The following is a 14674-nucleotide window of genomic DNA, read 5'->3' as shown; positions in this document are numbered from 1 at the left end:
CAAAGCTTTTTTGGGTATGTTCTTCCATTCAGTTTTACAGCTGTTCCAATCACAGCATACATCTGGAAGAGAAAGGGCCTCATTGGGCTGTTTCATGGCAGTAAATGGTGACACTGGCAGCACTGTTTTTATACCAGAAAGATGGTCACACATATTTTATATTGTCTTGAAATAACAGATTCCCAAGGTTGGAGTCCAAATATAGTGGAACTTCTATGAGGAACCATGTTGGGGTTAGAGGAAAAAAGGAGTCTCCTAGCAGAATGGTCTTTAAAGGTCAGGGAAAACTCTAACTGGAAACCTTCTCAAGATAATTAAAACCCCTCGGTGTATATGACAGTTGAAGGAATATTTAGTCCACCAGGTACCTGCACCTCCGTTGAGAGTCTGAGAAGTTTTAAAGGCTGTTATAATTAACATAACACAGGGGGAGCAGGCAGCTTGGTTTACACACATGAACTGCAGTTTGAACTTTGTAGGCTTAAGCTACACCAGAATTTTTACTCAAGGGGAGGAAGGGACAGGATAAAGAAAGGATTCTTCTAGCAGAGGGAAACATTTTCAGAGTGCAGACTCACGAGATGCCGTTTCTGGAAGCGCAGAGCTCTGCATCCCAGCAGGACATGTCCTTCCTTGTAACCCATCCCCTTGCTGGCACGGCAGGAGCGGGGATTTAGGCAGGAAGCCTCACAGCTCCGTGCCAATTCCTCCCGCTCAGCCCTGCAGTCCCTGCGGGAGCACACTGGCAGTCGCTGCTCAGGTGAGCTCGGCGGGGGCTGCGGCGAGGCAGGGGACGACTCCGGGCTGCAGGGAAGGAAGCCCCTGCTCCTCCCAGGCACTGGCAATCCTGGGAACTGCCGCTCCTTGCTCCCTCTGCACGTGCTTCCCACAGAGCAAGGACCGGCAGCCGCAGCGGGGTGGCTGCAGCCCTGGATGGGGTCAGCCCCACAGCCCGACCATCAGAGGCACGCCAGCAGCACCCGGAGTGGGTTTCCAGCCAGGGAAATAGGTGTGCACCTCAGGGACTACGGTGTGGAGGATGGAGCAGGGCGCAGGCAGGTCCTAGGCACTGCGCAGCAAAGCAAACCCAGCAGCTCGGTGCCGTTTGGCTCACTAGAGACAGAGAGCAGTTCACCTCCAAGTGCTTTGGGCCACTGTCTAACAGGATTTCAAAGACTTGAAAGACTTACCAAAAGCATTTCAAATTCCACGGGTGAACCCAGAGCTGGTGTGGAAAAGCAGGATCACTTGTGCTATCTCCAGTCCATCTCCCATTGGCATCAAAATAAACCTATCACCCTAAATTCTCTGATTTATAGCAACACCACAGCCTCCGAGTACTCTAAATGGTAGCAAGCTATTAAAAAAAAAAACCAACAAACTCTATGTATAAAAAAAAGTTCAGGGAAAAAAAGAAATCAAAATGGTAGCAAGCTATTAAAAAAAAAAAAACCAACAAACTCTATGTATAAAAAAAATTTCAGGGGAAAAAAGAAATCTCCTCTCCCAAAACACCACCTGCAGACACTTCCTGACATTCCAATTCCTTCATAAGGTCAGACGTCAGTGCTCTTTATATTTACTCAAAACAAGTGCATCTATTACTTTTTCGTTTTAATTGACCTGCCAGAGGGTGGCTCCTCAATGAGGCCCTAATTAGGGGAAGGAGCCTGTGGAAGCTGTGTATTAGATCCACCTGGGGCAAACTGAAATAAACACCGTCCCCCTCTCATTACACTTCAGTGTAGCCTTCACTTCTCTTCAAAAATCTCTTACTGCTTTCTATTATTTTTTTGCTGAGTAATATAAAAGTCCAGCTATGGATTTTTTTTTCTCCAAGTGAGAAAAGCCATGAGAAGACCTTTGTTTCCCCTCCCAGAGCTAGGACTCAGTAGAGTGGCTGGCTGGCTGGCACCTGTGTCTTCCTCAGCAGCTCAAATATGCATTTTCAGTGTGTGCATTCCATTCCCTAGGCACCATTCCCTTGTCATATCACCAACATACATTTAATGAGCTGGAGCAACTTCTCTGTGCTGCTTCAGGAAGGGGGCAAGGTCCAAGCAGAGGCAGGGGCAGGGGCAGGGGCAGGCACGTGGCGTGGTCAAAAGGCAGCTCTGCTCATCCACATCCCAAAGGTGTCAGCATCCATCACGGCTTCTGTTAGCTCATGTGAAGATGACAATAAACAAGCAATGTGCATGCAGGTGTGTTTAACAGGAGTGACAATCTGCAGAAGCATAATTTCCTCAGTTTTTGTGAGATATTGCTGGTACTGGGCTCCGGAAAAATCTGCAGCAATAGGTTTTTTGGCAAGAGTCTGGGTTTGTGCTCCCCCCTGCCACCCTCCTTAAGTTATATGAAAGTTTTCTACTCATCATGAGGATTTATTCATTATTAAAGGTCTGTGGGATAACTAAATATCCAGGCTTGGTAGTTGCAGTAGATAATACTGTTTTAGAAATGCTAACAAGTTGTTAAATCCAAGGAATTCCACTCCTAGTACTCTGCAGGGTCATAAATAAATGCAGGGGATATAAATTTAAAATCAGGTACATTTAAAAATAACCATTTAAAAATCAGGTACATGACTACAGCTACTGAGTTTATGTCTCACTTGTCCCTTAGCTACTAAGGGTAGAAACTCCCACCCCCTTATGCTCTTCATTTTATACTTGAGTAAAACCATATATATGTCATTCATGGGCTTTTAGTTCATGAGGACTTTTGTGCTAGAATTAAAGGGAAATACATCATTCTGCAAGTATCCCCAGCTTTCATATGAAGGAAATTCTTGCTATCCCTCCCCTCCCAATGCTAACTGTCCAGCTATGAAACAGGGGGCTACTTGCCCTCCGAGCGAGATTTTATTGCTAAAATAGAGTAAAAATTGTTTTAAAACAAAGAACACACATATTTATAGTAAAACTCAAGTTTGTTTTACAATTAGAGAAAAGTCACATGGTCCCCCAAAAACCCCATTTTATATATATATATATATATATATGTATTTTGAAAATATATTTAAAAACATAAAAAACTCTAGTTAAACATATGTTAATTAGTACACTTAAATATAGCTTAATTATATTTACAATATGACGCAGTTGCTTTTAAATTTTAATGCCAATTTCAGTATTTTCCCAGAAAACCATAAAATTATATAAATATACAATAAATATTTATGTTACACAAGGTGAATAATAGAGAACAAGGCCACAGACATGAACTTACAGTTGCAAGAGTCCTTTAACACAGCACTAGGCCTGCTGACATGCATGGAATACTTCTGTCACCAACAGACCACAGCAAGAGTTTAATGAAGTTTAATTAAGAGTTTAACGAAGCGATGTGAAAGAAAACCAACCCTCCCCTCTCTGTCTCTGTGTTCACTAAAACTGCCCAGCCTGTGAGCATGGATGTGTAAGGTCAGGCATGGCAGAGCCGTGGGGCTGCAGGCTCATTGCATTATTGATATCAATTATCATAGCTGAGCACAGAGCTGGCATGTTCTGGGGAAAATGGCTCTGGTGCGGGCACCAGGCACAGCTCTCCAGGTTCACTGCCAATATCATCAGTTATTGATCAGTTACTGATTGCCAATATCATCAGTTATTGGTCAGTTACTGATTGCCAATATCATCAGTTATTGATCAGTTACTGATTGCCAATATCATCAGTTATTGGTCAGTTACTGATTGCCAATATCATCAGTTATTGATCAGTTACTGATTGCCAATATCATCAGTTATTGGTCAGTTACTGATTGCCAATATCATCAGTTATTGGTCAGTTACTGATTGCCAATATCATCAGTTATTGATCAGTTACTGAGCACAGAGCTGGCATGTTCTGGGGAAAATGGCTCTGGTGCGGGCACCAGGCACAGCTCTCCAGGTTCACTGCCAATATCATCAGTTATTGGTCAGTTACTGATTGCCAATATCATCAGTTATTGATCAGTTACTGATTGCCAATATCATCAGTTATTGGTCAGTTACTGATTGCCAATATCATCAGTTATTGGTCAGTTACTGATTGCCAATATCATCAGTTATCGGTCAGTTACTGATTGCCAATATCATCAGTTATTGGTCAGTTACTGATTGCCAATATCATCAGTTATTGATCAGTTACTGAGCACAGAGCTGGCATGTTCTGGGGAAAATGCCTCTGGTGCGGGCACCAGGCACAGCTCTCCAGGTTCATTGCCAATATCATCAGTTATTGATCAGTTACTGAGCACAGAGCTGGCATGTTCTGGGGAAAATGGCTCTGGTGCGGGCACCAGGCACAGCTCTCCAGGTTCACTGCCAATATCATCAGTTATTGATCAGTTACTGATTGCCAATATCATCAGTTATTGGTCAGTTACTGATTGCCAATATCATCAGTTATTGGTCAGTTACTGATTGCCAATGTCATCAGTTATTGGTCAGTTACTGATTGCCAATATCATCAGTTGTTGATCAGTTACTGATTGCCAATATCATCAGTTATTGGTCAGTTACTGATTGCCAATGTCATCAGTTATTGGTCAGTTACTGATTGCCAATATCATCAGTTATTGATCAGTTACTGAGCACAGATCTGGCATGTTCTGGGGAATATGGCTCTGGTGCGGGCACCAGGCACAGCTCTCCAGGTTCACTGCCAATATCATCAGTTATTGATCAGTTACTGAGCACAGAGCTGGCATGTTCTGGGGAATATGGCTCTGGTGCGGGCACCAGGCACAGCTCTCCAGGTTCATTGCCAATATCATCAGTTATTGATCAGTTACTGATTGCCAATATCATCAGTTATTGATCAGTTACTGAGCACAGAGCTGGCATGTTCTGGGGAAAATGGCTCTGGTGCGGGCACCAGGCACAGCTGTCTGGGCTCCCAGCCCCACCCCTCAGTGCCCCCAGCTACAGGGGCTGTCCTTCACCCCTCTGAACCTACCACCCACTGCTCTCATTCTGCCACACCTGCACCACCCTCACTGTGCCAGCTGAGGATGTGTAAGTAAAGGATATAGCCACAGTTAACTTTGGGAAGCAAGGAGCTTTATTTCTAGCATGGTTTGTGCTTTAACACTTCTCTTTTGGAAATTTCTTTGAACTGGTAGTTATTTGATTCCTATATGTGCATTAGACTACGGTCAGATCCTAGCTATCTTTTCTCTTCCAGTCTAGATGAGTGATTGGTTTGTTGTTCACACATCAGCCTCATCCTTTCCTTCAAAGCAACCAGCCCTTGTTTTGAGAGAAGCCAACATGACACCACTTCTCTGCTGCAGATGAGGAGTACTGCTGAGAACAGCTCCTGAGTCACCTTGGGTTTACTGAATGCAAATTACAGCACACACACAGCTGTGGGCCCAGGGGAATGAAATGGTCAGGTGGAAGGTGCACTTGCCCATGATAAAAATGATCTTTAAGGTCCCTTCCAACACAAAACATTCTTTGATTCTATGTTAATTTGCATGAAGAGTATGGTAGATGAAGTTTTGAGAATTTCAATAAGGTTTTGGGTTGGTTTGGGGTTTTTTTTTTTTTTTTCTGTGTGGGAAATCCCCATCAGCAATTGATGGGGAAGGCTGAAGTTTGAAGCTCAGGTTTGTCACACAACCCTCTCTTCTCACTCGCGGTCTGGTGTGCACATGGCCACTGGCACTTTGACAGGAAGTTATCCTCAGGAGGGGCTGCCCTTCTACCCAAAGCAGAAGAAATCACTGATGTGAAAGTGTCTGTTAGCTTCCAGCATGGGCTTCTACCAGTGATGACATAACATCAGTGTTAAATATGCTCTTCAAAGAGCATTACTGGGGCCAACATATTTCAGTAAGCTTTGCCCAGTCAAAGTTTTAATAAACACAGATCCCATAGCATTCAGAAGCAGATTATATTTTGCAGCCTTCTCCTACTTGTTCAGCTATTTTTTTATCTCCAGGAACTACAAATATAGCCTGAGCCTCCAGTGAGCTTACTAACGAGCTATTTCAGTTCTCAGCCCACTGTGGCCACTGTGCTGTGCACAGCTCTCAGCCTCACAACCTCTCTTTTTAGCAATACTTCTGTCAGGAGAGGGGGATCACAGAGCTGAACACTTCCCTCAGAGGCTAAGCAAGCTGAGCCAACTCCTCCAGCACTTGCTCCTCACTTACTCCCAGAGTGGCTCCTTAGTGCCAGTATTTGTTTCACAAGGTAAGTGTGCCGGCAGCGTGGAGCCACACGAACTCCATGCCAATTGCTGGAAGCAGCTCCTCTCTGCCCCATTCCCAAGCTGGTTTCCAGGGCTCCTTCGGGCACAGATCCCCAGTCTGGCCACCAGCTCTGCAGGCTGGGGCTGCTGGCATGCTCTGGAGGGAAGGGCATCCAGCACGTGGCCAGCTCTCGCTCTCTAACACAATGCACACACCACATTCAGAAACGACTGCAACCGGGACAGCCCCAGCCAACCCAAAGCTCTGGTACTTGTTCCCAAACTGGCTGAGCTATAGAGCCCCACAACCAGCCTGGTTTCAGATCCACCATCCTCTTTTCTAGACCCTTTTTCTAGTGACACGCTCACCGTGCTTCACTGAGACATTTGATCCAAGCACAGTCTTTTATTATATGAAAATAATTGCTCTGGACACTATAGAATATTCTCTATATGACAAGCTCCAGTTCTATGGTAAGTGAAATACTTAAAGATCACAACCAGTGTCTCTCCAGAGGGAGAAAAGGGGAAAAAAAAATCTCAAACACAAGCAAACATGGTATAAGCAAATGCATGTCTCAAAAGACTGAAAATTGAAAAAAAAAGAAAAAAAAAACAACAACCCCAACAACAACAAACCACCCCCTCAACAACCAAAAAAGCATGTTGCCATACAGTTAAATAAGTGTTGTCTTTAAGCCTGAAGTTCAACAATGTGAAGTGGAACATCACCATTCTTTTTCAGTTGCCTCTTTTTATTATTTTTTGTCAGTAGTCGGACTGCTATTGCAAACACCTTCACAACATACAAAAACCAAATGTTTTTCTAATCCAGAATAAGGTAATGATTTTTTGTTTTTCAATCTGATGGGCGTTCAAAAGTAAAAGAGAAACAGTAAAACTATGACAACAGCACCTTGACATTGTTTTAATTTCAACGCTATCAGAAGTTAGAAGCAGTAAACATATATACTAACAGACTAAAGGTACTTACTGTCTAAAATGTAAACAGAATGTTTTGGTTCAATTTATTTTTCTGAAAGAGGACAGTTTATCATTAAATCACAATTGAAGCAGCATGCAATTTTATTCTTTTTTTTTTAATTTTTAATATTTTCAATTCTTGGCAACGGCGACAAACCACAATGTTATGGAGGAATGTAATGCAGACTTTTTTGTTTGCTTGATTTTCTTTTTTTTTTTGTTCGTTTTTTTTTCTTTTTTTTTTTTTGTTTGTTTGTTTAAACTTGTGCGCAAATGACTATTGTTCCCCTTCAGGTCATGGATATGTTCAATAAATAGATTGTGTAACCACTGTACTGTATAAACTTCAGTCATACATGCAGTCCATAAAATTATTTTTTACCGAATAATTTACCCTGTTATGTATATATACAAATAGATAATTTTGTCTCAATATAATCTATACAACACGAATCCACTATCTTCCCCTTTTAATGGTCAATGTACATACACAAGAAGTGTCTATCCTTATGAAGCGCCAGCCAACTCTCTTTTTGTTATCCATGGTGAGAGCTCTCACGTAAGACTGGGTAGTTCGGCACTGCGAGTTCCAGTGCCTCTTGTCTATGCCCCTGCAGCCCTCCTTTGTGTACCCCTTGGGGTTGCATTTGGTCTCGTAGAAGTATTGCTTCAGCTGGCCTTTGGGCACTGGAACTTTCTCCAGGACGGTGACGGTGGCCCCGGACATGTCCACTGCAGTCTTTTTCTCTGCTGCTGTCACCCACTCGCTCGTGCTGTCACACACGCTCAGTTCCCCGCGGCGAGCCGGGTCGGAGTGGCGCCGGACCCGCATGGACATGTTTGCAGCATCCAGGTAGTTTTTGTACTCCTCGAGCAGGAAGAGCAGCGGGGGTTCCAAAGGCACTTGACTGCTTAGCATGACTCGGGATGTGTACAAGTCTGCATCCTTGTTTCCCTCACTGGGCTGGATGTCCTGCTCCTCGTCTAGAAGCTCCTCTATGACATGTTCAAAAGTGTCTGCCAACGATGTCAGTCCCCTTGAACCAGCACTGGGCCCATTTATGCTCTCAAGGGTCCCGTGGGTCCGAAGACCTGGGTAAGCCAAGCTGCCTTGTCCTCTTAGACTGGCTTCTTTCATTGGGGCAGCTTTCATGCAAGTGAAGTATGAGATAACCATAGTAAAGAAAAGGATGGTCATCACTCTTCTCACTTGGTGGAACTGTAAAAACCAAGAAAAATAAATTAACTTACAAGGTTTGGAGTAATAAAAATTCACCCAAGTTGTCACAAGACTGTGCATTTTCTACAGAGGTGTTCTGCATGCAGTTGCAACTCATTACCAGTGATAAAATATACTTTTGCAAAAGAGTGGTCTTTAATTTAGAGTTTCAGAAAAAGCATAGGCTGCAGCACAGGCAACACTGATCCCAGCAACTCAGTTCTTACAGGCTAAAATCTCTCTGTAGCAAGTATTAGATTAGGTACTATGCAGACTCCTTATTTATTGACCAATTACACTTATTCCAAGTAACAGCAAAAGCAGAACTGCTATTTAGCAACACAAAATTTCAGCACTAAAAAGGCAGCTTCCCAGCTGTGAAAGGCAAGACTTCCATTTCAAGTGCAAATGTAAATACTTGATTTTGAGGATCTCTCTATGACAGAAAATAGTTCATCATTCTGCCCACAAAAAAAAAAAAAAAAAACCCAAAACAACAACTGAGCAGCACCAGGATAAACTGCATTTGTGTTTTGAAAGCAGTGTTCAAAACACAGGAAGAAGCCATACAATTCTGAGGTCTCAGCAGGTCAGTTTCTCATCTGAACCTAGAAGGTGTATACACATAAATGCAGAACAAGAAAATGGCCTGGAACATGACAAGTACGGTAGAGTTGAGCTGGACAGATGCTTGCACCGTGTGAACAGCACAGAAAGGGCGTGCTGGAACACAGAGCTGGGAAGAGCTACACTGAAGGGACGGCAGCAGAACCACTGCTCTGTGCTTCTCAGGTGGGCAAAACCCAGAGGCCATCAGGAAACCCAGCTCTACTGCCGTGCTGAAACACAGCAGTTTGCCTGTTTCTCTCACATTCTGCCCCCAAATCTGGCACACGTTACGGGTTTATGTGTATGCTCATCTCTCCTCACTGAGAGAGGAGGGCGAGCACCAGAGAGGAGTGCTGGTAAGGAAATTCCTCACCAGGCTTGGAATCAGCACAGCTCACTCCTGTCAGGAGTGAGAGCTCCTATGAACTCCTTCCCAAGCGCTTTGCTAAGGCTCCTCAGGCAGAAATTGTTTCCTCCTCAAGTGCAGAGCAGATACTTTAAGTCCTGTTACAAGAAGTGCCCCCAGATCCTGCAGTGACAGAGAGCTATGCCTTCTGTCTGATCCCAAGCGCTACTACAACATCTATCACATCCAGTTGTTATTTTTTTCTTTCCAATCCCTCTTCTCAGCAGTTCTGTTTGCTAGAAAGCAATGGCATTGTTCACATTTTTGAAAAAGCAGCTAATGCACGTTTCAGAGCTTTTGAAGTTCATTTGGAAGTACCTCATACTTGGCAACACTCATTGGAGTAAATGCTATTTCTGTTTGCCAACAGGGTGCTATGTAAAAAGACTTACTTTATCTCCACCAAATATACTGTGGGAAATGAGTACTCTTATGACTTAACATGGAAAGGCAATTTATCATGAAACATACAAATAAAATGAAATGTGCACTAGAAAGGCAATGCCCAAAATGTAGCCCTTAAAGTACTTATTGAAGGCAGGGTGGGAAGTGTTCAGGTTTATGTCCATGCCCCCCGCATTGCCAGACCCCACTAAACAAGATTTTGGCCAAGAACCCTTCCTAACCCAGCACAACTCTTTCTTCATCCCTCCATCCCTCTTCCTGTTTAACAGTGTTGTTGTGGCATAGATTTATTAAGATTAAACAAACCTGACATCTGTGACTCACAAGAACATAGTGTTTGCTCTAACCATGCAGAACATGAATATTTTGCAGTTTTTTTCATGTTGGGATTTTTAAAGCACTCTTCAGGGAGTGTCAGATTTCTTCCTCAAAGGGGAGGACAAGAGGCATTACAGAGGTGATTTACAAAAGAAGGAAAAAGATTGCTAGTCTACCAAATGAGACACGAGACAACTCTTCATGTCTTGAAATGGGTGGCTCGGCTAACATACAAATGCAGAGGCAGTGGAACAAAAAAAAAATACATATTTATCCTCTCTTTCTTCAGAGAATCGTTTAATATAAAACCTAAAATGAAAAGAACTCCAAACACTCACATCACACTTTGTGGCCACCAGAGCAATGAACAGAAAACAGATCCTCTGGCTCCTAACCAAGTTCCTGTTATTTTTATGGAAGCAGTGCCCAGCGGTCCCGGCCAGTTCCTGACTCTGTGGGACAGAGTCTCTCTGAGCACACAGGGCGCAGGGGGCACCAACCAAGCACAGAGCAGGGAGAAGTTTGCACCCAGCAGGTAAGCACACCAGCTGGAGCTGATCAGTGCTTCTTTTTTTGAGTCAGGCAGGCGAACAAAGGAGAGAAGAACCCCTGGACCAGGCCACACGTCACCACTGTCACTGGGCTGTTCACCCTGCACGGGGTGCAAACAGAGCAGCGGCTGTGCACCTTCACTCACAAGAAGTTGCAAGAAACTGTGTACAACTCAACTCTGAAAACCAACAATTTTTAGACAGGTGTTACCCACATAACATACTGGTGATACACTGCTTAAAAGCCAACCCTCTTCCTCCCATTCCAAACTGTACAAGACCATGTCAAAGTAAGCTTTAGCAGCGCAGACACAAGGAATATTGCCAGCAAGAAACCACAGATCAAACATCTCCTACTCTGCAAGTGAGCCCCAGACTAAGCTGAACTCCAGAAGCAGGATGTAAAAACATTCTTCTCTCTATCTTGACAGCAACTTGAGCACTATACAGGGTCCTTATCTTTGGCAGCAAAACTACATCAAGTGATTTAATACAAGGGTATAGTATTTTATCACCTGGGAAATATCTTCATTTTAGAGACCAAGGCAATTTGTATTAGCAGTTTCTAAAAATCAACTAGTTTAACATGCTGTAGCAGAATAAGATCTCTCACTTCATGGGTAGAATCACACAACCTTTCAGCTATTCTTGAACTGACACATGAATGCACGTGTGTTGGTTTTACCTGGCTTGATTTTTTGATGAGGAGGGAATAAGCCAGCCACAGAAGTGATTTTTTTTTTATACCTTTTAAGTTTTGAGCCAATTTTGCCCTAAAAGCATTTCTTCCCCATCCTTACCTCAACTCACGAGCCCCTTTGGCTTTTCTTTCCCCCTCCTCTGCTCAACTATAGCAGAGGAGAATGGGTGAAGAGTTTTTTTTGTGGGTGCCAGCATTTAGCCAGCATCAAACCATGACAGCATGGCTCATCTCTTTCTTAATGAGGCAGGACTAATATCCCAATGTAGCACCAATAAGGTCATTGGAAACGCTTTGGATGGCAGTTTCCAGTCCTTTTCCTCTCTGTTCTCCAACCACCAAACCTTCATTAATTGCAAAGATTAAAGATACTGCATGTCCTGTTACATTAAGTGTCTTGTAAACCCCAAACATTAACATATTGTGTACATCCTTCTGATTATGAGCCAGTCAGTGTCCCAGCCTGTGGGGAAGGGGAACTGGGCTGGGAATATGGGAGAAAACTATTTTTCTATTTTCCCAGCCCGCTACTACCGGGCAAGGTAACCGATCCTTTCTGTGCTGGCCATATCCACTGAGAGGCCTTGGATGGAGACGCCCCAGCATTTCCGTGTACATCCACGCCTGAGGCCACGCTGGTAGACTGAGCCACTATTTCCCATGGAGGCTCACCAGTGCCGAGTTTTTCTTAACTGGAGCAACCTGGCTGATAATGCATGTTCTGAGGGCATCAATACATCTGAATGCCAGACAAACAGTGTAGCCATGACTACTTGTAGTGAGATGTGCACCCAGAAAAACACAATTAAAAGAAAAAAAAAAAATCACAGACGTTACAACATCAGTCTGCAGTCCTACAATACACTCATTTTCCCTCCCTTCTCAGGTGTAGGAGGTTCAGGTCTCTACTTCACACCTTCTAGGAACAACAAGTAAAGGCTGCAACCCTTCTGCACTCCTGTTCAGCCACTTCCCTGGGCATAAAAGACTGCAGATTTCTCTAGGAGAAGAAGCCTTGGTCCAATTGTTGTGCCATGCACTGTACACCCACTAACGTGGACAACACAGACACACACCAGCCTCCCTGGGAGCAGGCCTTGAACTGCTCCCTCAGGACATGAGGTGTGTCTACCACAAATCACATTTGAGACCGGCTTTGTGAACACTGTCCATTCTCAGGGCCACAAGAATGCCCCCTCTGCTTTCATGCAGCACGGTGAGGCTGTAGCAATGAAAAGAGGTCACCCACCGGGCTGGATCTCAGGAAGATGTGACCTACTTCATACTCCAATAAAGTCCAACAATTACAGCTAGAGTAAGGGCACAGAACTGTGGCAGGCATCTCCACTAATGGGAAGCAGGCTCATTAAATGAAGGTCATGTCAATTATCTACAGCTACTTTACATACGCAGTCAATTACCTTGCTGTACTATTTATTTCAGTACTTGTATTTAATGAAGATTCACCAGTTAATTGCTTTATTTAATTATTTTTACTCCTTTTAAGCAGAAATCCAGTAGCTTAACAGGTTATATTTCCAGCAGAGAGACCTAAGGAATAGCTGTGAACATGTACTTGCTCTCCTGCATCCCGATATGTGCCATGTGAGTTGAAATAACTTTCAGTAGTGAATAGATTCATGCTTTAATCTCCAGAAAGGAGTGCGTGAAGGAAGATAAAATTAGCAGCAAGTGACATTCATTTTGTGCCTTGCCATTTTCTAAGATCTTTACACAAAAGTTCAATCTACTAAATCCTACTGAATGCCACAGGCATGAGTTTCTGCTTTATGCATCATTACCAGAGTGTGTGAACAGATATCAAAATGGGATGCATGTCAGCACATGATTTGCAAAGACTAAATGTACTGAGAACAAATAGTATTAACCTTTATCACATGCATAACTGGATGTCTGACACACTCTACTTATCCTTGAGGCTACTTATGCAGCAAACTATATAATTACATTTTATTACTGCAAATAAAGCACCCACCCCCAATAAATAAACATGCACACCCATATCCAATTTGTATTCTTGTAAGTTGGTGCTTCTCGTCAGGAAGAATAAACTTATTTTATTTTTATTCTCATGTTGGTTTTCCCTGAGGTAATGACATCTACTTAGTCTTAATGCCAGAAATAGCAGAGACTATGAAGTATTTTGAAGTCCAAGGTAAACAGCAAGCAAATTTACAAGTAGTGTTAACTTTAACTATAACTTTTAGCGTGAGAAATTTGCTTTTATCTTATGTTGGTAAATATAATCTGTGGTATAGCTTCTGAGAGCAAAGAAACTGAAGCAATGTCTATATTGGCTCTGGAAAAGCATGTGTCTGTCTAAAGGAATACAAGACATTTTTTGTGGGGTTCCAAGGTTTTATTGGCCTCTCTCCTCAGTACACACAGAAATCACAGCTTCTGACAACCAGAGGTGAGAAAGAACCCAAAAAAAATAATGGCAAAATAATAATGCCATGACATCACAGTCCTGATCTTTCACAGAGCTGTGTATCAGAGTTTCCTACAGACTTTGCTCATACCTTTCTAGACACTCACACACTCATTGAGTGAGAATTCAGCTGCTTTAATGAGTGCAGAGCAGATTCACCGCAAACACGCTTCATTATATTTACATTGGCTGAGTGCAGGACTACAAGGTGTTCCCAGCAGGATCCCTGTTGGACACATCTCAGACCCACTCTGCCCATACCAGTGAACAGGAGGGATGAGTTTTGACAGTACGTACAGGTGAAGGAACAGCAGACCAGATTCACAGGTGGTATCAAACATTTTCAGAGGGACAACATCTTTAGAAGAGATGTGCACTTTTTTAATGCTGTGATAATGGGAACTGATTATTGAGCCAGTGACACACTTACTGCCTTTGCAGCTGTTCACACAGCATACCACACTTGGGGCACTCAAACCACAGAAGTTGTGATTCCAGCTGTACTCAAAGAAACTCAGCTCCCAAAGGAGCCTGTGTGTGTGTGCCACCGCTCCTATCAAGCACCATGTGCTTCACCATGACAATTTTTGCCAAAATTTCATGCTGAAATCCCAAGGTATTCAGTGAATGTCCTCCACAAATAAAAGCACTACCAACAGGTTTATTTCTGCTTTTCAGAGTATCATGGGTAGAGTAACATGCTGCACTTCTATTACTATATCACAAATACTGTACTAGTAGGAATGATACTTCTAAGCCCAAAACTTGTGCATTAGCAAATTCCAATTTCAAACCTGACTTCAGAAAACTGCATTTATCCCTTTAGGGTATACACCAAGGTACG

The 14674-nt window shown here is 43.2% G+C and overlaps 2 protein-coding genes across 5 annotated transcripts in view; both read right to left on the bottom strand.

The window, feature by feature from the left end:
- LGR4 (leucine rich repeat containing G protein-coupled receptor 4) overlaps nucleotides 1-14674 on the bottom strand; it is a 136980-nt gene that overhangs the window by 117000 nt on the left and 5306 nt on the right. The gene's annotated exons all lie outside the window — the stretch shown is intronic.
- Nucleotides 6573-14674, bottom strand: part of BDNF (brain derived neurotrophic factor) — a 38031-nt gene continuing 29929 nt past the window's right edge. For all 4 annotated transcript variants that reach the window (XM_068194835.1, XM_068194837.1, XM_068194836.1 and 1 more), the window contains exon 2: nucleotides 6573-8389. In XM_068194835.1, coding sequence (XP_068050936.1) covers nucleotides 7628-8389 — 762 coding nt within the window. In that variant the 3' untranslated portion in view covers nucleotides 6573-7627. The remainder of the gene's footprint in view (nucleotides 8390-14674) is intronic.

This window comes from Anomalospiza imberbis, chromosome 6, assembly GCF_031753505.1.
Source record: "Anomalospiza imberbis isolate Cuckoo-Finch-1a 21T00152 chromosome 6, ASM3175350v1, whole genome shotgun sequence".
Lineage (NCBI taxonomy): Eukaryota > Metazoa > Chordata > Aves > Passeriformes > Viduidae > Anomalospiza > Anomalospiza imberbis.
The sequence above is the reverse complement of the archived record's forward strand: the minus strand, read 5'-3'. Positions and strand labels throughout refer to the sequence as shown.